The sequence below is a fragment of the Aotus nancymaae genome, unplaced genomic scaffold, assembly GCF_030222135.1.
Source record: "Aotus nancymaae isolate 86718 unplaced genomic scaffold, 86718_ANA_hifiasm-v0.15.2.pri h1tg000010l, whole genome shotgun sequence".
Lineage (NCBI taxonomy): Eukaryota > Metazoa > Chordata > Mammalia > Primates > Aotidae > Aotus > Aotus nancymaae.
The window spans coordinates 15,245,303-15,272,254 of record NW_026988421.1 but is presented as its reverse complement, the minus strand read 5'-3'; the positions used below and the strand labels follow the sequence as shown (position 1 = coordinate 15,272,254).

Below are 26,952 nucleotides of genomic sequence, written 5' to 3'. Positions count from 1 at the left end.
ATGTAAAAACACTACAGAATTTGCTAAGAATTTTGTCATTTAACCAAACTGAGTTCTTGGCACACCATTTAGATGAAAAGATGTGTTTGTTCCGTGAGGATCCCTAGTATGTCTGCTGAGAGGATTGACAATAACAACAGACGTTAGAAACATACTCTGAATGTTTACTAGTTTTACTTAGTCTGTTTGTCTCTGGCAGTGATTCAGAATGGAGTTAGCCCGGAGTTGTTACTGAATATCATTGTTACTGTTCTTGAAGCCCCACTCATTTCCTGCCACCCCATCCCTATTGTGTTTGAAGTGGAAAGCTAAAGTGTTGTAAGATGGAGAAGAGGAATGCAGACATGTTTTAGTCCTTGGCATCTCAAGGCAAAATTGGTACTTGAAACCAGATGTCAACCTTTAGATTCCCATATTCTTTCACCTATAACATGCTCTAGTCCATTTCATCCTCTTTGGTATGTTTTTACAAAATTTTAAAATTTACACACACACGCACACACACACACGCACACACACACAGATGTGTGCATTTAAGTCAAGGAATGCTAGAAGTTATGAGTCATCTGTATAAAAGAGATGATCTTTATTGAAAGAGCCTTAAAGTTATACTGATTTTTTTAAACGAAGAATAACTTTATTCTAATATTCATTTAAAACTGTACATTGTTATTATTTTATAATAATGACTGCTGTAGTGCGAACATTTATGTCCATAAGGTCTACTTTGGACCTTTTACTAGATAATATAGTAATACTAATTATAATAACCAAAGGAATGTATTTACTTCTCGTGGACCAGTTTAATGTGGATGTTTGCACCAGTAAGATGTTTTCCTCCATGTAGTGAGTTAAAGACTTCTTTTCTTTGCATCTTATGGCTGCCTCATTTTCTAGACCCTGAAGCTAGCAGAATGTTAAAGAGACAGTGGAGAAGGCATCTGGTTCTTAAAAACTATGGCCTTGAACTGGTACATAACCACATCTGCTGCATTTCAGCAACAAGAAATAGTAATCATGTGGTCATACCTGATTGCAAGGGGAGTGAGATATGTAGTCCTTTTCTAGGCAGCTACTTCCTACCATTAAATCATCACCAAGGAAAGGGAACCATTGAAAAACAGTTGCTCATCTCTGGCACAAACCCTATTTAAGGTAGTCTATTACTTTTAGTATTGTTTCATTATGTGGCCCTGAGCCTGTCTTTCCTCATCCGTAAATCAAGGAGATTAGATAACATGTTATGATCTCCAAAAGTCCTTCCAATGTTAAAATCATATGATACTTGAGTTACATAAATTTTAAAAATTTGTAGTGACATTTTTATTTATTTGTTACTTTAATTATTGTGCTTTAAAAATGTTATCATTTTGAGTCAACAGTCCTCACTAAAAGTAAAAATTTGCTATTTGTATTTATTCATGCCTAGTTAAATTTAACAGCAACATAAAATAAATGATTACCTGTTTCAGATATAATTTCATAATAAGGCCTCTGAAGGTCATTTGAAATACTGCACTAATTAATGTTTTATTTCCAGCCTTCCTTAATTATTCTAGCCAGATGGTCCTTTATTTATGTTATTGCTTGAGGTTTCCAGCTGAGGTTGTTTGATTGTTGAAGAAAAATATGTGATGGCACCATAAGATAACTGTAATTGAATTCTTAGGTATGTTAGAGCATTTGAGCCTTCTGTCCCTGTTCCATCCACATCTGGGAAATAAGTTTGTTAACAAAGCACTTTGACACCTCATCTGATGCTTGAGTGAGATTCTGAACTGTCTAGATGGAATTCAAATGGGAAAATGACTATGCATTTTATTGTAAAAGGCACTTTGCAAATATCTCTCTATGCAAAATTCATTTGTAAATGAAAAAAACCTTTAAAATAAGTACACTTTTAAGGACATAATCTGTTTCCCAGTGTCCTAATGACTTCAGGAATAAGCTCTTGCATTAAGGTCAAATTCAAAATTTGTGCAGATTAACCACCATTTAGAAAGCAGTTAAGTGGAGTTTTTATGGCATGGAACCGCAAAGTCTAAATGAATTATCAGCTGAATAGATAGTCCAATAAAAGAAACAGACTTAAAGTGGAAGATAAAAGTGATAAAGTGACAGTAAATTAGAGAATAGAACTAAAAGCTCTATTGTTATGAAGAACAACAATAGACCTGAATTATCTATGTTCCTTTAGAAAGTATCTTCTCTCATTTCTGCAATTATGAGTTTTAGAATTACTAAAAAATAGTATTGGATCTGGAAGCTTCTATTAGCCAAGTTAGGTAGAAAGCCTTATTAACATGGCCGCTGGCAACTTAACACTGGGCAATTTTCTTCCAAGCAAACGTGATTTCATTATGGTAGTACTTAAGCTGTGCACATGCAGGATAAATCAGTTCAATGACTTTCTTCCCAATATGTTCAAAGACGTCAAAATCTCAGTGTATGCATAGCTGACACTATTGGACATGATTGTTCAACATCTTGGTAATTCAGATGCTGTTTGTTCATATCATGGAGGCATTGTTTATCTTATTTTGTTTATCATGATTTTAATATAAATACAATTTCATTGGTCAGAAGACTTTCATAAGTCAAGCTACTGGTTGAGTATAATGTATTAATATAATTATTAATGATTATGGAAGTGTCAAATCTGGATCATAATTTGATACCTAATGAAATGATAAAGCAAAACAAATAAGTAACTTTCAGTGGAATGCACACACATATGTTTGCTTGAATAGAAAAACTGACTGTGTAGATTTAAAAAGATTTTCAAAGAAACTAGAGAGGAAGGGGATTGGATTTGTTGTTTTGTGTTTTTTTTTTTTTAATTTCTTCTATCACTTTGCTTTCTTTTGCCAATAAAATTAAATGGCATACTTAAGTCAGCCATCTTAGAAGCACTGACTTCTACTAAATAAGAGAAAAAGCTTATAGAGTGTTGTGTTGCTCATTTGTGTGTTTTTTATGTTTTATTTTTTTCCTTATTGACTTGTCCCAAAGCCATTTCGGCATTTTGGTTCATTGATTATTCCCACTTGAATTTCTCTCTGCAGGAGGCTTTTTGTACCAACCACTAAAGTAAGTCTCCTAATTTATAACTCTGAATATATTTTAATTTGCCCCTTGTGGAAAATATGTGCTATCTAAGAATATCTGTATGTGCTTCAATAGATATACTTAGTTCTGGGCAGAATGAAAGTCAATTTGAATGTTCTATTGACTTACTTTGGAACACACTTAACTACTAGCCCTTATTAAGCTTTTGGCCACCACCTAGTTTATAAGAGGAGATCATTGTTCCTAGAGTCTGCATGAATTTAAAGAAAGTGTATGTTTGAAAATGTGATCCAGTCTTTTTATTCATGCTGCTAGACGGGGAGAGAGGGAAAGACACAAGGGCTGAAAAACCACCTATTGGGTACTATGCTCATTACCTAGGTGATGGGATCATTTGTACCCCAAAACTCAGCGTCCCGCATTAGGCCCATGTAGCAAAAACTTGTGCATATGCCCCCTAAATCTAATATAAAAGTTGAAATTATTTTAAAAAGAAAAATAAATACTAATATCAAGAAAAAGGAAATCAGTCATTAATACTATTGGGTTTCAGTTGTAACTCATAAGTAATTTCCTTTTACTGCTTTCAAGATTTTCTCCTTTTCTGTCTTTGGCTTTCAGCAATTTAATCATGATGTATCTACATGTGGATCTCTATGCATTTATTCTACTTTATGTTTGTTTAGCTTCCTGGATGTATAGATTAACGTTTTGCAATAAATTTGGGAATTTAAAGAAAACGAAAATGTGAGCAAGGCATTTGTGAAACTAATTCAGCTTATGAAAAATTAAGAGAGGGGGATCTTTACATAAGCATCTTGCTAAAAGTTATTAAATGTGTTTCTATTGGGATTAATAAGAAGATGAAATGGTACCTTTGGTTGGTTTGCTTTAATTATTTGAAGTTGACTTTTTATTTACTGATGATTGGTTAGTGATGAATTTATCACCCTTCTATATGGCAACATTATATAAATATGATATAGGGAATTTTGTTTTGTTTTGTTTTGTTTTGTTTTGAGACAGAGTCTTGCTCTGTCACCAGGCGGCAGGCTGGAGTGCAGTGGTGCGATCTCGGCTCACTGCAACCTCCACCACCCAGTTTCAAGCAATTCTCCTGCCTCAGCCTCCCGAGTAGCTGGGACTACAGGCACATGCCACGACGCCCAGCTAATTTTTGTATTTTGGTAGAAAGGAGGTTTCACCATGTTGGCCAGGATGGTCTGTATCTCTTGACCTCATGATCCACCCGCCTCGGCCTCCCAAACTGCTGGGATTACAGGCATGAGGCACCGCACTTGGCGATATACAGAATTTCTAATTGGCCAACTAAAAGATACTTATAGAAAATATATGTTAGTATGAACTGTTTAGTTAACTGCTAATATGATCATGAAAACAACTGTAGTTTCCTTGTTTAAAGGATTTATAAAATAGGTTATAAGAATTTTTTTGCTCTATACATTAAATGACCATCTTGTTCATAAATTTGTTATAGATTATAGTAAATTTATGCTGCAAAGTAGAATTCTAAATAATTGTTAGTAAAGATTTACTTTATTCAGTTTTAGTTTTTTATATAATTTTACATATTTTCATAGCTGTAAAGAGGATTGTTATCATTTCTCTAGCCAAACATACCTGCCAGAAATCAGTTTTTTGGTTTTCTTTTTACCATTAGACTGATACAGTCTAAGGAAAGTTAGAAGTTTTTCTATTTTGTATTTTTCTCATTATATTTGAGATGAAAAAATCATTCATCATTCTCTATTACTAGAAAGTAATTCACTGAATTCGATGTGAGCTAAAAGCTGGATACCTAGCAAATTCCTGCACTGACCAATAACAGTAAGTTCTGATGCACATTTTGTCCCAAATATATTAATAGCAAATCTATTTTCTATTGAATTATTACTGAGATATACCGAACCAGTACAAGTGAACATTAACAGATGGCTTAAAGAATGGAGAACATATTTACAATAACCAGAAGAAACGGACATGTTAATAACCTTTACTATTAATGGATAATAAAATGTCATTGATCTTTTTTAAGGGCAGAACCTTAAAGAAGCAGTATATATTCAAGGTCTCATATATTGTGAAAGCGTCTTGCTAGAAGATGAGAGCATACCATTCTGCATACATTTTACTTTTAAGAGACCATCATGTATTATTAATCCTAAAAACCATTAGACAAGAAAACATTTACTATTTATTTAAATTTCACTTGGATAAAAAGAATTTTTCTGAGGTTATCTCATTTTTTAACTAAATATTTGTCATTTATTATAGATGAATTATTAAGAGATTTATAGTGCATGTAGATTTTCCTTCAATTTAGCAAAAAGGAAAGTCTATTACTAATTTATATATTGTAAGTTATATAGTTTCTAGTTAAAAACTAGAACTGAAGCTTTTGATTTAGTCACTTTTTAAATAATAGTTTTTATTTGTCATTGCATTAAATAATTACAATACTAAATCTGTAAACTAAATCAATAGGTAATCTAATAAATGTAAGCAACTGAAAAGACACATTTGGCTGGTAAGTAAAACCCTTCAGATTTATGACATTAAATGTAAAAAGCTTTCACATGTTTTTATTTTTAAGCTCTGGTGTGTCACTTTTCAAAAGTGTTATATTGGCTATTTACAAATATATTTTTATATATGTAGCTATGCACATGTAAGTATTCATCTGAAATTATCTTGTACATTTATTTTGGTCATGAGTGCCTCCTCATGGCTTTCAGTATGAAATCCATACTCATTGTCATCTAATACAAGGCACTAAGTGATGTCATCACAGTACTCTCCCGAAGCCTATCTCTCAATGTGACTTCTTGCGCCAGATTTTCTCTTTGCTCCAACTGGCTTTGCCCTGAACCCACCATGATTTTTATTTTTTAGATCTGTTTGCAAACTTTGCCTTTCTGTTTGGAATGTTTGCTAACTCCTCTGTTACCCAAAACTGGCCCTTACTTTCAAACAATAGTAACAATATTCTTCTAATGGACCTTTAGCACTCCGGTTATCATTGTCTTTGGGAGGTCTTCTAATGCATATTAACCCTTAGTCCAGGCTCTGTATTTTCTCTGTGTTCTCGAGCACCCTGTGTTTACCTCCATGATGGGATTGGTCATGCTGTTATGGAATTTCCTGTTTATTCATTCCTTTCCCCAATATTCTAAGCTCGTTGTTTGCAAATATTATGTCTTATTTATCTTTATCTCCAAAAAAATCCTGCACAGTGCCTTGTCTCATAGCAGACACAAAATAAATGTTTCATTAGTGTTTATCAAACAGAATCACTCATGAGGTTCACCTACAAATTCAATCTTAAATCTGCCTGTGATCACATTCTTTTATTTGTGTAACTTCTGGAATTAACAATGTACCATGAATACTGATATTAAAAATGATTATCTCAGGTATCTCCTGTGAGATAGGTATCTCTGGTGAGATAGAAATAACCCACCATATTTATCTTTAAATCTATGCTTTATTCTCTGAACTAAATACAATATATACAGTCTGAAATGTTCATTATTGACATTTTCTCAAAATAGGAAATGTTTTCCAGTTATTTGTACATGGGAGATACTGGCATTGCCATTGTAGAAAGAATAAAAATCTGTTCATTTCTTTCTTTTTCTTTTTTTGAGATGGAGTCACGCTCTGTCACCCAGTGCAATGGTGTGATCTCGGCTCACTACAACCTCTGCCTCCTGGGTTCAAGCGATTCTTCTGCCTCAGCCTCCCAAGTAGCTAGGATTACAGGCACCTGCCACCACACCTGGCTATTTCTTTGTAGTTTTAGTAGAGATGGGGTTTTGCCATGTTGGCCAGGCTGGTCTCAAACTTCTGACCTAATGTGATCCTCCCTCCTTGGCCTCCCAAAGGCTGGGATTACAGGTGTGAGTGACTATCACTCCCATCGTTCTCCTTTTCTCACTGACTAATTTAAAATGTTTCCTGGGAAACTGAATGTTTAACTGTTAATGGTTGCATTTTACATTTTTTGAGTAAAAATTTTAATTCCTTTAAGTAAGAGACTGTGTTTTATGTAGCTCCTTAACTGTACATGTTGTTGATGTTCATGTTTAGATGAGTGATAAAAATTATTGATAGGAAATAGAGCCATTTTTATTATTGCTGCAGACAAGATGTGGTAGATTTAAGATGACCACAAATTCTTTGATATTACTCACAAAGAAAAGTGATGCTTATAACCCTTCCCCTTGAATCTGAATGGACTCTAAAAAGGCTTTGTCCAGTTGTAGACAGTGGAAGTGATGGTGTACCTGTTTCTTAGCCCAGATTGACAATTTCCATTTCTTTTTTTTTTTTTTTTTTTTTTTTGAGACGGAGTTTCGCTCTTGATACCCAGGCTGGAGCGCAATGGCGCGATCTCGGCTCACCGCAATCTCCGCCTCCTGGGTTCAGGCAATTCTCCTGCCTCAGCCTCCTGAGTAGCTGGGATTACAGGCACGCGCCACCGTGCCCAGCTAATTTTTTGTATTAGTAGAGACGGGGTTTCACCATGTTGACCAGGATGGTCTCGATCTCTTGACCTCGTGATCCACCCGCCTCGGCCTCCCAAAGTGCTGGGATTACAGGCTTGAGCCACCGCGCCCGGCCTTTTTTTTTTTTTTTGAGATGGAGTTTCGCTCTTGTTACCCAGGCTGGAGTGCAATGGCACGATCTCGGTTCACCGCAACCTCCGCCTCCTGGGTTCAGGCAATTCTCCTATCTCAGCCTCCTGAGTAGCGGGGATTACAGGCACACGCCACCATGCCTAGATAATTTTTTGTATTTTTAGTAGAGACGGGGTTTCACCATGTTGACCGGGATGGTCTCGATCTCTTGACCTCGTGATTCACCCGCCTCGGCCTCCCAAAGTGCTGGGATTACAGGCGTGAGCCACCACGCCCGGCTGACAATTTCCATTTCTTAGTCCACTTGCTCTTAGAATATTTATTCTGGGTAAGCCAGCTACTATGTATTGAAGTCTGTCTTTCCTGAGTGAGGGAGAACAAAAGAGTGAAAAGAGGAGGGATAGAGAAAGATGGAGAGAGACCAAAATACCAGGATAAGTGAATGAAGTGAATGAAGAATGTAAATCCATCTTGGAAGTGGATTTTGCAGTCCTTATTTTTCCAGCTGCCACAACATGAGTCAGAGATGAACTATTTATCCAAGTTCTTCCAAAATTCCTAACTCAAGTTGTGATTTAAGTATTAGTATAGTTTGTTAAGCAATTGATAACCAGGAAAAAGGGCGATCACTTTATATAAATAGGGAAGTTTAACATTGTTTAGTCTCTAATTTATGAATAGTAAATACAAAGAGGGGATTGTGGATTATATCTTGAGCATCCTTGGTAATAGGCATATGTTGCCAAAGTTTCTTTTCATTTCCTTATTAATTAATAAATTATTCAAGTTATTGTTTTCTTCATAGATTGACATGAAATTTTGAAGGACCCTAAGGAATAAAATTTTAGTAAATAAAGTAGAGTTCAAGATGATCATCTCATTCTGTGATAACTGTTTCTTCTGAATTTTGTAAACAGTTTCTTTGATTTGCATGTTGATTTTTTTGGCTTACTTTTACCTTTTGGGCATGCCCAGCCCACTTAGGTGGCAGCAAGAACAACAAGCCACTACAGATAGCTAGTAATCCAAATCAATTTAAGTTTTTCCACATATTAATGAATAAAACTAAAAATGATGAGTCAAATATGAGTTAATGAAAATTCTGTTTATCCTACCAATGATCATGTCAGTAGGAGAAGCAAGAATACTTTGAGATGTTAGGGTCAATAAATTTTCTTTTATTCACAACTAAAATCTTTGCCCTGTGATTTTATCCTTCGTCTACTGCAAAAATTTCCTCCCCAAACTCTTACTCACATCAAGCACTAAATGGGAAAATAAGCCTGACCATACGTGCTGCTGCCCCTAAGTACTCTTTATTTGCACATGAGTTTTCTCATTATTATGTTACTAACATAAATCATGAACCCCATGACCAGGATGACTGAGATCAGCACTTCTACTCTTTGGTATTAGGCAGGCCTTCTGTTATACTTAATTGATCTCCAGCAGTATTATTAGCTTGCTTCACTCTTGTGCTTCCATGAATGTAAACCAGTGATTCTGAATTACATATCATTATAACAAATGCTTTGTAATGTCCCCTTTATTAGCATGAAATGAAACTTATCACCAACATGACATACATATGTTTATATATATGTTCTCAAATCACTTCTTTTCATTCAATGTTGTTTTGATGTAATATTAAAGAGAAAAAAAAATCACTTCCTGGATGAAGCCAGTATCTTTATGGAGTTTGCACATTCTCCCCATGTCTGTATGGGTTTCTCTGGCTACTCCAGTTTATTCCCAGATCCCAAAGATATGCATGTTAGGATCATTGCCTTTTCTAAATGGTAGCAGTCGGAGTAAGTATGGGGGTGTGTGTGTGTATGTGTGTGTGTGTGTGTGTGTGCCCTGCAAAGGGATAGCATCCTGTTCAGGTCAGGTACCTGCATTGCTGCCCTGAGCTGGATAGGCTCTGGCCACCCACCACCATGAACTGGAATAAATAGGTTGGAAAATGAATGATGAATGAATGATGAATGAATGAATGAATAAAATGGTGGTAAGATAAAATTTCATAAAGTTTACTATAGTCAGGCAAGTGTGTAGCAATAAATGATGTGGTAGGAGAGTGTTCACTGAGCTCCCTGTTTGTGATTGTTTTTGAACTGAGTGGTGGTAGGAGTTTCTCCTTGTAATTTTCACTTCACAAACATTTATTCCTTGATATATCCCACCACCACTATGATTACTGTCACTCACTGATTCACTAAAAATTGGGTAAATCATTATCTTACTTGTTTTAATTAATTCTTCTTAAATGTATGTATAGCTCACATTTGTTTCAGTGTTTAGTATTAGCAGTGTTTGAAGCCTTTAGTTAGAAGTGATGCTGTTACATAATTAGAAATATACCAGAGGAACTTAACTCTTGTTTATATCATTTAGCCTACAGTTTTATTATACGTCATTTGACTTAAACTCAGTTTCCAAGAACCTATCAATAATGTTGTGAGGACTTAATATATATAATGCTTTAAAGAAAACAGTGAAACGACCTAATGTAAAAGATACATTAAATGAAAGTAATTTATAATAAATCAAGGTATGTTTAATAGTAAATGCTCATATGACTGTACCAAAGACACTATGATGTAGTCACATGCTTGCATCTATTCATAGAATTAGCACAAATATGATGGCTGCACATGCTGACAAATAGATGCTTGTATTTTGGTGACTCATCCACCATGGCCAGCATTGCAGTACAGTGACATTTTTTGAAAGGATAAATGGCTCAGGATAAATTTAGAAACAAAGAAAAGGCAAATCTTCTCTTAAAACACACATGGCAGTTGCATTCTTGAAAAATTCAGTGTTACTAACTGTGCAAAATATACTTAGTGTTTACATAAAAATATAGTTATGGATTGGATTTAGATAATTACAAATGGGTGAGTACTTGGTTAGATATTTGAATATCATGCAGGCATCAGGACAGTTGATGGTGGGGGAAGTATCTTGGGCATTGCAAGATCTTTAGTATTCCCGGACCATTAAATGCCAGCCCAGCTGTTTCCCTATTCATTGTGATAACACCCACACTGACACACACCTAACAATTTTTCACAGCATCTCTTTGGGATGTCACGTCCACCTATTAAGAATCTTTGCTTTAAACACTCTCCCTTTTCTTTTTTATCTTTTCTGTCTCTACCCTGGTATCTGGCTGACAGTACATGTTTCCTGAATTCTCTGGATTAATACATAAAATGTATCCTAACTAAACATACCACAAAATATTATCAAGCTTATGTAATGACATAAGGATAACTCTTTCTTTCTGAATTCTCTTATCAAATATATTCTACATACATAAATCTTGACATATACATGTTGAACTATACCCTATTTTAATACTGTACCTTTTAACTAATATTACTCATCATATTGATCTTGATTTATACTCTTAGTAATATTCTTAGTAATTTTTAGAAAATTAGTAATAATACAAAGCCCCTTAAAGGAAAGAGCAAATTTTTGTATTTAGGGGTCTCTTACCCAAAGTAGACAGATGTATGTATGTAGTATTTGTTATGCTTGTTGAATGAATGAAAATAGATTATTCTATTAGTATCCTTCTTCTATGGATAATTATGAGTCTTGGAAGTTTCAGCCTTTTTTAAATGATAGAAATAATTTGATAAACTTTTAAGCAGTTTGCTTCAAATTAGCAGCATTCTCACTGAAGGAGAGAGAGTACCAGGGAGTATAATATCCTCCCTGTCTGGTTGGGAGGATATCAGTTAAGGCACCAGCTTGGAGCCTAAACCACATTACCGAGGTAAGGGTATTTATTCCCTCTGCCTCTTCCCTCTGGGGTTGCCTTAAGTTGGCTGTGTTCTTTGCGGTAAGGCCAGAGTTTTTCTCAAGGTAGCTGTCTGTATTAGTCCATTTTCATGCTGCTAGTAAAGACATACTCAAGACTGGGTAATTTATAAAGGAAAGAGGTTTAATTGACACACAGTTCAGCATGGCTGTGGAGGTCTCAAGAAACTTACAATCATGGCAGAAGGGAAAGCAAACATGTTCTTCTTCATATGGTGGCAGCAAGGAGAAGAATGAGAGCTGCACCAAGGGGGAAGCCAGTTATAAAACCATAAGCTCTCATGAGAACATACTCACCATTAGGCGAATAACATGGGGAATCCGCTCCCATGATTTAATTACTTTCTGCTGGGTCTCTCCCACCACACCTGGGGATTATGGGAACTACACTTCAAGATGAGATTTGGGTGGGTACACAGCCAAAAACATCACCATCTCTACACAACTTTCTCCTCTAGCTTCTGTTAACCTCTCCCTCCTTTTCTCTTTTTGGCTTGTAAAGGGTTTTACATAACCCAATGTAGTTTCCCTGCACTCTGCCCACACCTTCGTAAATAATCCTTTTATGAAACTTTCTTAAATTATCCTAATTTGAATGTATCGTCTCTTTCCTCTTAGGACAGTGACTGATATAATCCCCAGGCACAGTTAATTCTCTGCTTGTTGTTCCCATGATATCGTGCATATAGCTCCTTTATTCATTTGTTTATTACCTCATTCAACATATAATTATTGTGCATCTGCTAAATGCCAGGCAGTCTCCTGGGCCCACATGGAAAATATATCCATGTAAGTTACGCCAGTATTAGTTAGGCAGTTATATGCTACTGAGATAGGCAGTTATTTAATGTAATGAGTCTTATACATACAAAAGTTTATAGTGCTATGGAATCTCATAAAAAACATTCTTAACTTACGCATAATCATTGGAGACATTGTCTCAAAGAATGTGAAATCTAAGCTGAGGACCAGAAAGGTGAGTAAGAATTAGATCTGCAGAGAGGGCTGATGGTGAGAAGGGAGTATTCCAGCTCTAGAAAAACATACTTACAAAATGAAAAAATGAAGACATGGGGTATTGGAATAATGAAAGGTAACAAATGACGTGTATGATTGAGTGAGGGTGTGTCGAGATCAGTCTGGAGAATAATGATGGGTCAGATTATAAAGGACATCGTAAACTGTACTAAGAAGTTTACCTTTACTCTAATGAGGATCCACTGAAGCAAGAAGCATGAAATGAACAGGTTGTAACTTTGGAAATGTTGTTCTGATTAGTGGTAGAGTATGGGTAAGAGAATAAGAATGGAGGGAGGGAGACTGGATGTATGGCCATAATGGGGGCTGAACCAATGTATCTTTACCTGGTAGGGAAGAAGAAAAGTGATCAGATTTCAGAGAGATTTTACAGATAGCACCTACAAGACAGGGTAATTTACTGGTATTTGGGGAGTATGAATCCCTATTCCTACAGACAATGGGAGAGATTTCAAGGCTAAATCTCGAAGTTTATGACCAAGTGACCAGTTGGCTGGTAGTGATAGACAACAAAATAGAGAAGGTCGACTGTGAGCAAGTTTAGGAGGAAAAACCATGAAGGTGGCAATAGATAAATCTAAGTGGAGCTGTCTACTTGTTGTATAGATAAGTGGGCTTGAGTTTTATGAGAGAGATGAGGATTGGTAGTGTGGTTTTAGAAGGTATCAACATAAGCTGACCATTAAAACAAAGGAGATAAGATGAAGCATGGGGGCGGTAAGTCAAAATATCATTGTATCATATGCTAAGGCAAGGATATTTTAAGAATGCTTTAGGATGACACATAAGTGAGGTGTCTGAGAGTGGCTCAGAGAAGGAAGTGAACAAGTTGACAAAGAAACCTTGACTAAGACAGTTTCCATGGTGAGGTGGGGAAGAAAGACTGAATGAGAGACGAGATGAGAAAGTAGTGTGAGTATAAATAACTCTTTCAAGTATTTTTTTCACTGAAAGAAAGGAGAAAGGGTTGTAGTTTTGGTGAATGTGGTAGTGGCTCAGGGACATGGATTGCATGCAGGCATGCATTTACATATATAAGTGCACATATGACTATGTATACTTCTATTATGTTAATGGGGGTATTTCAAGTGGTTTAAATGCTGGTAGAAACAGGCAGTGGGGAGTGGATTAAAGGCATGGAGAAATGAGAATAATCAATAGATTTAGATTTATGGGAAGGTAGGATAGGAGCAATATCATTATTACCAATGTATATTGTTCTTTCTTACTAGCTTGAAACGTAAAAGGGAAAAGACTATATATTTCTTTGTATCCTCAGCATCTAAGACATTACCTAGGGAATACTGGGATCTTCTTTATTTTAGGTTTACGAAAAACAAATAATAGCTTGTGAAATAAAATAGTTAATTTACCTCAGAACTCTTCCAAGATCCTCAGCCAACATTTGCATTATATCCTACCTTCAAAAACTGTCAAACATATGTCCTTTAGGTATTTTATCTGTAGAAACGTTTTTAAATGATCCATTTTGGACATTAAATAACAATTTTAACAATTCTGAATTAGCACTAAGTGCCATTTAAGTGTTCTCCTAATATACACTAAATGAAAACAGAAAATGATAAATAAGAGAAATGAGTTATATCAATATGGTTCAATTTAATAAAATACAAATTAAAGAATCTACATTATTTCTATGGTGATATCACTATGATATGTGATAACAACTCCCTCAATGTATAAATTCCAGTCATAAGATGATTATGTGCAGAAAGCTTTTGTTTTTGTGATCCTATATCTCCTCTGTTCTTTTTTATTGGTTGATTCTATTTCAAGAGTCTATTTACATCAGATTAGACTATATACCAGCCACATTTTCCTGTTGTACTAAAATTTCAAACTTAAGATCATAAGTAAGCTAGATTCTATAATAAAAAGTCATGACATATGCTGTGGAGCTTGGCTATGACTGAATTAAAATCAAATTTTATCTAATTATGTTGTGGTAGTCAGATGTGTACTCTTTGACCAGTCAGCTGTAGCCATTTTGTCACACTTTCTTTCTAAAACTTATTGAATATTTTTTACAAGATATTTTATCTTTTGAGAATTTTTGGTAAAATGCTTAGTTGGCAATAACATCTGATTTATGAATTTAAATGATAAGCCTCATAATAGAATTTCAAAATACATTTAAAATAATTACTTTTTAATGATAGAAGACAAATTCCACCTATCTAATCATTCCAAAGGAAGAATTATTAACCTGATGGCAAATTGATTTTCATATATTATAAAAAATGATGCTCCAAATATAAAAGTTTTATTTAAAATCATATTAATTTTTATTATTTTAAAGTTTATATAATTGATCTTATATAAACTTTAAAATTCATATGTTCAAAGTATTTAAGGGAAAAAGGAAATAGTTGATATATTCTTGACATCTGCTGCTAAAAATTAGATTACTTTTTATTAGCATTTAAAGTAAATAATGTTAAACATGAAAACTGTCAAGTGATGAAATATGTAGTGTTATCTCTTCTGAACAGTTATTCAAGTTTTAATTGTTATATAAATTAAAATTTAGTGTAATTTTAGAAACTGATTGTCTCTTTGTAACTGGTTAGTATATGCCAAGTCCTGTGTTAAGTACTCAATACATACTATATTATTTAATCTATGCAATACTATGAATTATTATTTCCACTTATCCAGTGAGTAAACTGAGTTTCACATAATTCAGATAACTTGATAGGCTCACAGGCTAGTAACTAGGCAAAACGTGGATTCAAATCTGGGTTTCTCTGACTTGAAAGCTCATACACTAGACCCTTAGTATATATATTATAATCTCAGCAATTTGCAACATTTTTCTATACTTTAAGTGTAATATTTGTGCATATGTAATAGGCTATATTTGTTTATATATTTTAAATGCATTAAAAGAATATATGGTACCTGTTTTTATGCCTAGAATAGCTGTAGGAATTATGATTTACCAGCATGCTATCAAGGTAAATATAACATATGCTATCTTTCATTCTGCTTGGAAAAGGATGACATAAATGAATAAAATAGTGAGTGATACAGTCCAAATTGTGTGATATACATTATTATCTAATAGTATAATATATATTACAAAAGTTAAATGCAGTAAATCCTATATAATTTTTGTTAAAAATGAATTCAATGTAGGCATATGTCATCAAGTAGAGCTTCTTGGGGGAGATGAGGACTAGGCATGGATGGATGCAAAATATTTGCATTGGTTTGTGTACACACAAACTGGACCTGCTGAGGTCCATCTGCTTTAGGATTAAGGTTCCTCTAAAACTGAATAGGGCCATGAGTTTTCTGGTTCTGAAGATACTTTTAGCACAGCGGCCCCATGAATCTATATTACTCTGATGTAGCCAAAGAAGTTTACTTGGAATTCTAGCACCTGCCTTGGCTCACTGGCAAATCCCACTGCTTGACCCATACCATTTTCCGCAGCTCCCACTTTACCTGAGTTTCATCCTGAATGATCTGTCCCCCCATACTCTCACCTAAAGCCAGACTTCCTACAATAGTATCCTTCCTCGATTCCTGTTCTCATTGAGACTACCTGCCTGGCCCCTTTGCCAGTGTTCTCCAATAAGGAGAAGATTCTCCACAGCTTCTGTGGCTGGCTTCTCCAGAACTTACTAATTCCCTGTACCAATCTATAGGAAAGCTCACAGTGAGCATTATGCTGTGTTCTCTATGGCAGAGTCGGATATTCTGAACTTGTGTTTTAAAAGCAGGAACAGCTTCACTATAGCAAAAGTATGGCAAAGAAAGGCATTAAATCGTGACACCATTATGAATCCCAAATGTATTTTTTCTTACTGTGCTATTAGATATGAGCAATAATAGTTTACGAGGATATATGCAGGCTTTTGATAATTTCTATTTTTAATTTGCTATGAATAATACATATATGAAAAGAAAATACTTTGTTCGAGATGAGTCAGTATTTTGCTTGTTAAATATATGCCTTATCACTGTGTATAAATAAGCATACCACTTTGAAACAATTGAGTGTTTTGCAATAAAATAAAATTCAGATATAAAATAGTTATATATTTTTCAAGTTAGTCTATTTTTATCATCAAGTTTTGTAATCACTTTCCAGTAGATGAAAATTATCATAGAAATAATTTAATATAAGACTCTGCTCCCTTCACATTTCAAAGTTTATTTTTTAGCTATAGAAAAAAATCAACATTTTTTTTCTCATTTTCACTCCTGGAATTAGAATCCAAATCATTTGTAGGTATTTCTTTTAATGCTTACTTTTAAATTTACTTAACTGTAATTTTATTCAGTGGTGAAGTCTACAGGATCAGGGTCACCTTGCCTTATGTCAAGCTATTCCACTTCTTAACTGTTTCTGTACTTAAAAATCTATGTCATTTGATATTAAATTCTGAGTTTGTGTTTATTTAATTTTAAAGCCACAGATAAAGTGGTTCAACATAGGAACATTATCCCAGAAATGTTTGAACTACCTGGTCATGAAGACCAGATGGGAATACATCTAATGGTTTCTCATTAATCCAGAGAATGTAGTTCAATAGAAGAGGCAATATGTTTGTTGTTGTTGTGGTCAGCATTAAAATAAAAGTAATTAAGGAGATAAAGATTGCTGATGTAGGTTGGGAGACAGGAGTTGGGGAGAGGGATTTAGGCACTATTTTTAATAGAAATCTATAACAAGAGTTATTGACTATTAAAGCTATGAAGATATTTAAAGATCACTAATACAAACTCCCCACTTTCCTAGAAAAAAAAAATCAGGCACAAAGAAGGTAAGTGACTTAACCCAATATAATCCAAAAAAATAATAATTAACCAAGACTAGGATATCATCTCATGACTTTCAGCCAGTACTCTTTTTGGCCTTTGAAAAAACACAAACCTATGTAGGTAATTATATGCACCAATATTTGGGAAAAATATATAAGGAAGAAGAGGAGAGGGAAGAAGAGGCAGATTAGGATGATGAAGAAGAAGAAATCCATGAAAAAGCTACTGAGAATCAGTGAAAACTTCTGATAAAAAAAATGGACACCAATTTAAATCTACTGCAATCTGGAAATTCTCTTTCCTCACCGTACGTGTTTAAGAATTACTAAATAAATATTAGAAATCAAGCAAAAGCATAACTTGTGACTCCCCTTGAGTCATAGGTTGACCACTGTTGCTCATGCAGGGCAACCCATGAAAAGTCATATCTAGAGAGATTCACCTGAATAAAGCAGACTTTGGACCAAAACAGCCCCACCCTATGACTAGGACTCAATTTTAGTAAGTTGTGTCTCCTGTATATTTTTGTTCAGAAAATGATACCTGCTCCTCAGTGGTCTATCAGACTTATCAAATGTTAAGGATTCTTAAATAAATCATAACTTTGAGGCATCTTCTGTTTAGCAGTTTTTGGTTTTGTTTGTTTGCTTAGGTTTCAGGGTGAAAAAGTTGATGAGAATAACATCAGTATGGTAATTTGATTGTGAAAAATATAAATAAAGGTTAGATGTTCTAAGACATAATGAAATTCAGAGGACACCTATGAAAAAGTGGAAAGATAGCTGTAAAATGTTTCACTGACAAAAATGTAGAGTCTTAAGCCTTATCTTTAGAAATTCTGGTATAGGAATATACAATTTTAAAAGAAACTTCCAGAGGATTTTAAAGCTCATCCAAGGTTCGAAAAACACTGACTTACACTGTCTAAATATTGGATGTTATGATTAACTGATAAAGTTTATATTCAATTCATTGTGTATCTTGTTTTTTCTGGTTTGTTGTTGCTTTTATGTGTTTGTTTATGCTTTTACTCTGTGCTTGGATTATTCATGGCTTCCTTAACTCCCATTACCATAGTTTATTGAGAGTTGACTTGGTTGCTTTGGAAAGCTTTATTTCTGCAATTATACAACTCTATATTTTTGTAATTAAAGTATAGTTCAAAATTATTTGGAACTACCTTCAGGGGTAATTGGCAAAACATGTAAAGAAATTAGCCTCACTGCTGTAGCTATGCCTCATGTTTTTTCTCCAAAAAAATCTAGATCTGAGCTGTCCAATATGACAGCCACTAGCAAAACATAGCTATTTAATTTTTAGTTAGTGAAAATTAAATACAATTTAAAATACAGTTCCCCAGTCATACTAGCATCATGTCAAATGCTCAGTAGGCACAGGAGATACTTGATATTTTACCTCTTGATATTAAACATAAACACAGAGCAAAAAGTTCCATTGGACAGCACTCATCTAGAATGACCATTGACCCTGTTCACAAAATAGTCTGTAGAACTTTTAATTATTTGCAATACTTACATCCACTTTTAAAGGGTAAAAGAATTTGCCAACACTAAAGACAGTCAAATAATTTTGCCATAGGATCTAAAGGAAAGTACAGTGCTCATATTTTGAACAATATCTCAAATACATGCAGTTTAGGGACTATGGATGACTATAGGTGAACAGTACAGCTTTTATATGAAGTACAGGTGTTCATTTTGGTAGTGTGCTAGGTATATTCTGTGTGCCCCTTTGGGTCTACTCTTTACCCCTCTCTACCCTGCTCTCTGCCCTGGAAGCTGACTAGTTACTATGCCAATGGCCTTCCTTGCACTTTTTCTTCCAGTAGGTTTGGTATGGAGTATGAGATCAGGATATTACGTCTCCAGCTCCCTTCTAGCAAGTTCTCAAAGGCTGACTGTGCTGCACAACCCAAAGTATATCAGTTACCTATTGTGGTGTAATGAACCATCTCAAAATTTATTGGGTTAAAACAACAATAATTTATTCTTTCTCACAATTCTATGGGTTTTCTGCATTGATAGATAGTCTGAGTAGTTCCTCTTTTCCATGTTGTGTTGGCTTATGTGATTACATTGAACTGGGAGGTCAGCTGAAATCAGAACCTGTCTTACATCTCTGTTGGAGTAGCTAGAACAGTTCAGGGTAGCTGATCTTTTCTCTGTATATTATATTTGAATGACTCTGCATCATTGCTCAGGGGTTCAAGACGAGGAAGGTACAAGTTTCTAGACCTCTTAAGGACTAGGCCTGAAACTAGTCCAGCATTACATCCACAACATATCCAGTGCATCTTTTTTTTTTTTCTTTTCTTTCCTTTGAGACAGGGTCTTGCTCTGTCACCCAGGCTGGAGTGCAGTGGTGTGATCATGGCTAAGTGCAGCCTCAACCTTCTGGGGGCTCAAGTGTTCCTCCTACTTGAGCCTCCCCAGTAGCCTCCCCAGTAGAATACAGGTATGTACTAACATGCCCAGCTAATTTTTTGATTTTTTTTTTTTTGGTAGAGGCAGGGTCTCATTGTTTTGCCCAGGCTTGTCTCGAACCCCTGGGCTCAAGCAATCAGCTGGCCTCTGCCTCCCAAAGTGCTGGGATTACAGGTGTGAGCCACCATGCCCAGACCATCCACTGCATGTTATCAGCCAAACCAAGTAATGAATCAACTTATTTTCAAGGGACGGAAATGAGACTTAATGGGAGGAGTAGCATTCACCTACAAATACAGGAGGGATTGCTGGTGGCCATATCCACCATTCAAAGTCATGGATTCTGACTAGGGGCCTTTATACATGACTCTCTTGGTTTTGATTTCTTGGTAACCACTTGTTCCCCTTACTTCTGCAAGCTTAGGGGTGGTGTGACTCTCCAGTGCTTACTAATCCCTACACACTGAATTATACCTTGTGAATTCCCTATGCCTGTCCACCCCCTTGGTCAATAGTCCTTTCATTAACTTCAAAATACATGAATGGAGAATTATTTTCCTGCTCGATCTTGTTTCATCTAATATCAAAAATTAGTTATGTTGCTTTATCTTACCACCAATACCTGAAATTGTTCATAATATTCTATTAATTTTTTAGCAATCATAAATCATTTAAAATTTTCATTTACCCGGTTAGCTTTACATTTAATCTTTATGATTTCTTACAGCAGGATTTAATCTTGATGGAGAATTAATATTAAATTTAACTAGCATATCTGTAAACCATTATTTCAAAATGAAATCTTCTGATTTTCATAACATCTGCAACCTCCAGGGACCAGACTGACAATCTCAAATTGTATGACTCAGGTCTGTGTTCAGTTTCAATGTCAGTAGTATATTAAAATGTCTGATTTTTTTCTAGGATTACAAAAATTTTTTACATTTGCGTCTTAAACAATTCACCAAGCATTTAACTTTAACCTTTTTATATCATTTATGTTCAACAGAATTCACTACTTTTGCTACTCTCATCAATGCTTCTCTTCTGACTTAATAGTAAATTTAAAAACTTGTTTGTGTAATTGAGATTTAAACCAGATGGTTATATGATAACTTAGTCTTTTCAGGATTGAGGATTTTTAAAACTAAATTTTATTATTCCCCTCAGACATACTGATTTCTTGATATTAAATTATTTTAAGGTTCACAGAACTAGATCCAGAAAAAAGTGTTTCTATTCTAGAGGGAAGAGGGCTTTCTACCTTTAATTTACATAAAATGTTTTCCAAATGATTACTTATAAATCTCTAATACCATATTGTTTTCCTTTTCAATTTATTTTTGATTCTGTTAAATAAGTAAAAGGCTTTAGCAAATTTAGTTAAAGTGGCCCACTACCCCAAGACTTAAGAAATTTATCCTAAACAAGTTTAACAATGTATATGACATATCATTGAAAATCTGAATTTTTACTTTTTTACTCATTTTTTCTGACAGAGCATGATAGCTTTCTGAAGAATATGTAATAGTTATAAATGGGAATATAGCAGATAAAATCCATTAATATAATTCATACTAGAGTTAGAGTATATCTAGATATAGAAATACTAGATTTCTAATATTGAGATCACATTACTGTGATATTTCATTGCAACTATAATAAATTTGTATGACTTATCTATCATAAGGTAAATGCCAACTTTGCAACATGTATCTTTTTTTCTTTGTAACTGACATTCTATGTTCAGGTTCCTTGTGCTCCTGATATATTTGCATCATTTCCTTTCCTGGAAGAATTCCTTTCTTGTGAACTACAGTGACTTTTTTATTGACATACAGCAAGTGCAGAAGCGTTCCAACAAAGCATTACTTTGTAACAATAGACCAGGGACATTCTGCCAAGCAATAAATCATGTATATATTCACTGGAGCACAGAAATATTTTGGTGATATACCAGGTAAAATTGATATTCTAGTGGGGAGATTTTTATTAAATGCCCTTTCTTCTACAACTTTGGTAAAATTTCAGGTATTTAATTCCCATGTATGATGGTGTTTGTGAACTTAAATATATGTTGTTATGTTTTTCACCTACATTCCCAGCTGAATGTAAAAACTGAAAACAAGAAGAGATGTTATTACTTAGAGGTGTTTTTTACAGCTCTCCAATTTCATAACTTGTTATTTCCCTTTTCTTTGATTTAGAAATGTGTTATACTCCTGGAAGTTTTCACATTTGATATATGTAAAAGATAGAATACTTTGAGAGGGATTATACTAACATAGTGGTTAAGAGCTCAGACTGGAGCCAGAGAACTGGGCTTTAAATTTCACCTCTGTTTCTTACTTGCTTTTAACACTGTATATGTTACTCTCTCAATGCCTCAGTTTCTTCATCTTTAAAATGGAAATATCCATATATAGGGGTAATCATGTCTTGTAAAGTTATTGGGATGATTAAGAGTTAATATATGTAAAGTGCTTAAGATAGTAATAAATGATATGTGTTTGCTATCATTATTGCTATTAAAAGAAAATGAAAGCACATTTGCTCATTTAATTAGTTCCAATCATTGTTATTAATTTATTTCATTTCTTTTTTCCTGAAGTGAAAAAGAATGTGTAGGTCCTTTTGCCATTATTTAATATTTTAAGTTGCAGTTTTTAAAGTTTATATATAACATATTCTACAATATTTCACAATATATTAGATATTGGGACTTTAATAATAACTTATGTGAGTGATGTCTGTAGTCTTAGAAACTCTAACCCTATCTCAACCAGGCAAAGTATATCACTTTCTTAACTACTGAGCAGTAGTTTCTTTGAAATCAGCCCATTCAGTGGGTGCCATATGCATGTTACTCTTTAAAGCATATAAAGTTGACACTTTACTGTTTCTCACATTCATTAGAGACTAAGACCTTGTTTTGACTATAAAATATATTTCTTAAAGAGGAGAAAGGGAGAATGTGGTATGATAAAATAAGCCCTAAAGTAGAACGTGGAACTCCTGAGTTCAAGTCAAGGTCGCTGTCATTTACTTGCTATGTTGATCTCTTACCTTTGTGACTCACAGTTTCTTTATCAGCTAATTCTGTGATTAGTATAAAAATCAAATATGAAAAATAATGCAAAAACCATTCAGATTCTGAAAATCCTATACAAATAAAAAGCAGTATTATTGGCCTGGCACGGTGGCTCATGCCTGTATCCCAGCACTTTGGGAGGCCAAGACGGGCAGATCACGTGAGGTCGGGAGTTCGAGACCAGCCTGACCAACATGGAGAAACCCCGTCTCTACTAAAATACAAAAACCAGGCCTGGTCGTGCATGCCTGTAATCTCAGCTACTGGGGAGGCTGAGGCAGGATAATTGCTTGAACCTTGGAGGCAGAGGTTGCAGTGAGCCAAGATTGTACCACTGCACTTCAGCCTGGGCAACAAGAGGAAAACTCTGTCTCTAAATAAATAAATAAATAAATAGCAGCATTACTGAAGCAACTCTACCTTTATCCTGCTGAAGAGGGTAAGGATTAAATTAGTTTAGAATTTGTGTTCTGTGGTAGTGGGGTTAGGGTACTGCAGGACATGCTGATATTCATGCTTAGGGAGAGAGACAATGACAATTTCTAGCCAACTCTCAGAAGGACTGTGCAGTCGTGAAACACAGGCTGTATTTGGCAGAAATGATCCAAGCTAGAGGTCACATCAATGGTGTCCAAAAGATGATTTAGAAGTCTTCTTTTTGTCCAAAGCCTTTTGACAAATTTCCTATCAAGTATTTTTTTAAGAATTATTAATAAATGTCAACATTAACAGACTTCAGTTGTATCTCCCTTTCATCCTTTTTCTCCAAGACAGACTCCAGAATATAGCCTAAAAGAAAGAGAAGAAAGAAAAAGTAATGGATAAAATAGATGCTTCTAATATAAAAGATTTTCATAGGCTTAGTGCCACATAAGAAAAAGGAAAAATATTTATTTTTAACTACCATTTATTGTGCTACACATTTTGATAGCATTCCAATGATGATTAGCCCTGCCTTGTCTTTGAGATTCTTCAACTAGTTGAGGAAAGACATCTATCAAAGAAAATATCTACATTTCTCCTCAAGCTACCTTTAAGAGTCCCACTGTTTCTCTAATCAGGGTGTTAGGTAAGGACAAAGATGAGAGCATGAATAATAGAATTTGTGGGATAGGTGAAGGCAGCCAGACCCCTGCCCTGGCAGGGAACAGTTAGGGCAGCTTCCAAAGAAAAGGAAATTTTGAGGCAAGAGATTTAAAGAAAGTTTTTTAAGAAGTTTGTTTGTAAGTAATGTACCCTTCTCTTCTTATCCCAGAAAGCATCACTGAACTTACATATTTCATTTCAATCCATTTGAGTTGAAGTTGTGGGTATTTAGAGTTATTTTTGAATATGATATTATCCTGAAACTCTTCATAGGGTGAGAGAATCAAGATGTCCCAATGAATTTTGCATACAGATTTATAAAGAAATAAACAAAATACAGGGAAACTGCCACTAGATTTTTACATAATATTCACTTTAAGTAACATTTTAATTGTAAATATTATTGATCACAACCTCTAAACAAGTCAATAATTGAGGGAAAAACAAATAATATAATTGTCTATACTACATTGTACTTATAATGATGAAAACAACAATTACTGCTACCATTTATATCTGCCCAGCCAGGAAGTATTCTAGATGCCTTTATATGATCTAATCCTAACAGTAACTTGAAAAATGATAGATGTTGATAGCCTCATTTTTAATATTAGAAAAAGGAAGCTCAGGGGTTAAGTGACTTGCCCTAGATTAAACAGCCTAGGAAGTTGCAGAGCTGGAATTTCAATTGAGGTTGACTCCGAAGCCTATTTTTTTTTCCAACTTATTGTATTCCTTTTGAAAGAGCACAGCTTATTTTAGGAATTACTCATAGAAGCAGCTCCTATTAATTTGATATTTATAGTCTCATAAATTGAATCTTAAATTATAGTGTTTTCGAATATAATATATAAAAACGTGGGAAACATTTGGATTGGTGCAAAGAAAATGATTAAGAAGATAAAAATAGCCCAAGGCAATGGTACTAAGTTAGTCAAATGTAAGCTGAACATTGGGAAGTTAAGAATATAGGCCTCTTAGATTTAGATTTTCAAAGTAATAACCTTTTTTATTACAAAAATGTTTTTTATGTATGATGCTTATTACTAAGAAAAGATTAGTTATCCATCATTAATGTCACCAACTTACTAAGTTGTTACATTGGCCAATTTTTGTATTTCTTAAATTACTTTTAATCTCATGTTCCTATCTTATTTGGGGGAAAAACGAAAAAAAGTCAAAAGAAATTCCTTTCTGAATCTCCATACACACTGAAGTTCTATGTTCATAGTAAACTAGTAACTATTTCTTCAGTGTATGACATTGTAGTATGTTTTCCTCCACCCTCCCCACCCCTTGTTTTAGCAACTGAGTTCATTGCTAAATCATGCCACATCTCCCTTTATTTCATTACCATATCTAATCCAGCTCTCTTTTATCTTACTGATTTTAGGAAGGAATATGGTCTCCTTATTTACTAAAAGGTGTCCCAGAAATTTGTGTTGTTTCCTAGTGTTCGGTAAAGCTTGTGGATATTGAAGTGTTATGGGGGCATTCTGATGGAGATGCCCAGCAGGTGTTTGAGATGGTCCCTGGGAGGTCAGAATTTAGGATCCTATTTGACAACAGTTTCAAATTTGAGTGATATAATGACTCTCCTTTAAGAGAAGTAAAAATAAGAAATCCACAAATGACATTATTTTATTCTTTTTTTTTTTTTTGAGATAAGAGTTTCACTCTGCAGCCCAGGTTGGAATGCAGTGGCGCAATCTGGGCTCACTGCAACTTCTGCCTCCCAGGTTCAAGTGAGTCTCCTGCCTCAGCCTCCTGAGTAGCTGAGATTACAGGTGTGCACCACCCCACTCAGCCAATTTTTATAGTTTTAGTAGAGACGGGGTTTCACCATATTGGTCAGTCTGGTCTTGAACTCTTGACCTCGTGATCCACCCGCCTCAGCCTCCCGAAGTGCTGGGATTACATGCATGAGCCACCGCACCCAGCTGACATTATTTTATTCTTTTTTATGGATGTGTAGTATTTCATGGTATATATGTACCATATTTTCTTCGTACAAGCTACCATTGATGGGCACCTGGCCCCATTAGCATCTTGCAAATCCCAGAGTCAGAAGCAACTACAATAATAGCTGGCATATAAGGGTTGCTGAACTGCAATATCAGACAGACATCTGAGTCTCAGTGACAGCAGCGTTTTCTAGAAAACAGTGATACCTCTATTGGTAAAGGTGATTGGAACAGTGGGAGAGACCCTACATATGACCAGTGATTTTTTTTTTAACAGAGTCTCACTCTGTTGCCCAAGCTGGAGTGTGGTGGCATAATCTCGGCTTACTGCAACCTCTGCCTCCCAGGTTCAAGCATTTCTCTACCTCAGCCTCCCGAGCAGCTGGGATTACAGGCGCTCGCCACTATGTCCAGCTAATGTACCAGTGATTCTTAAGTAAAGTACAGTTGTGTTAAGATCAAGAACTATATGCAACCAAATACTAGATAATATAAAAATAAATCAAATTAATATAACCAATTTCAAATTTGTGACAGTTTGTGTTTTCCAGCAATGGCCACATTATCTCCTATCCCATATATTTTCTGTAATGTAACTTTGCAACTTCCCCATCAACAGGTATCATATTCCCCTCTTTTTGAATGCAGACTGACCTTATCAACTTAACTTATAACCATTGTAATGCAAAAGAAGTCATGTGTGTTCCTTCCAAGTCTAGATCAGAAGATGTGTAGCTTATTCCTTGGTGTACTGTTCTCCTGGAACACTGGCTATCTGGAAAATTCCCCCTCAGCATGCTTCTTCTTGGGAGCTGCCATGATGTCAGAACTCCAGGCTCCATAAAAAGGCTACAAGCCGGCACTACACTTAATACATCCAACTGGGCCCAGCCTCCAAGTCATTCCAACTCGGATGCTAGACTTGTGAGTGAAGGTCTTTATGTACAAAGGAGAAAGTAACGAGATCT

General features: G+C 35.0%; 1 protein-coding gene across 3 annotated transcripts in view; it reads left to right on the top strand.

Moving 5' to 3' along the window:
* The window catches only part of ATRNL1 (attractin like 1), an 811,501-nt gene that overhangs the window by 508,972 nt on the left and 275,577 nt on the right, over nucleotides 1-26,952 (top strand). The window contains exon 27 of one of the 3 annotated variants that reach the window (XM_064373807.1): nucleotides 6,738-7,020. The exons of the other annotated variants lie outside the window; for them this stretch is intronic. Coding sequence (XP_064229877.1) covers nucleotides 6,738-6,950 — 213 coding nt within the window. The 3' untranslated portion in view covers nucleotides 6,951-7,020. Of the gene's footprint in view, nucleotides 1-6,737; nucleotides 7,021-26,952 lie in introns of those variants that run through there. 3 annotated transcript variants of the gene reach the window in all.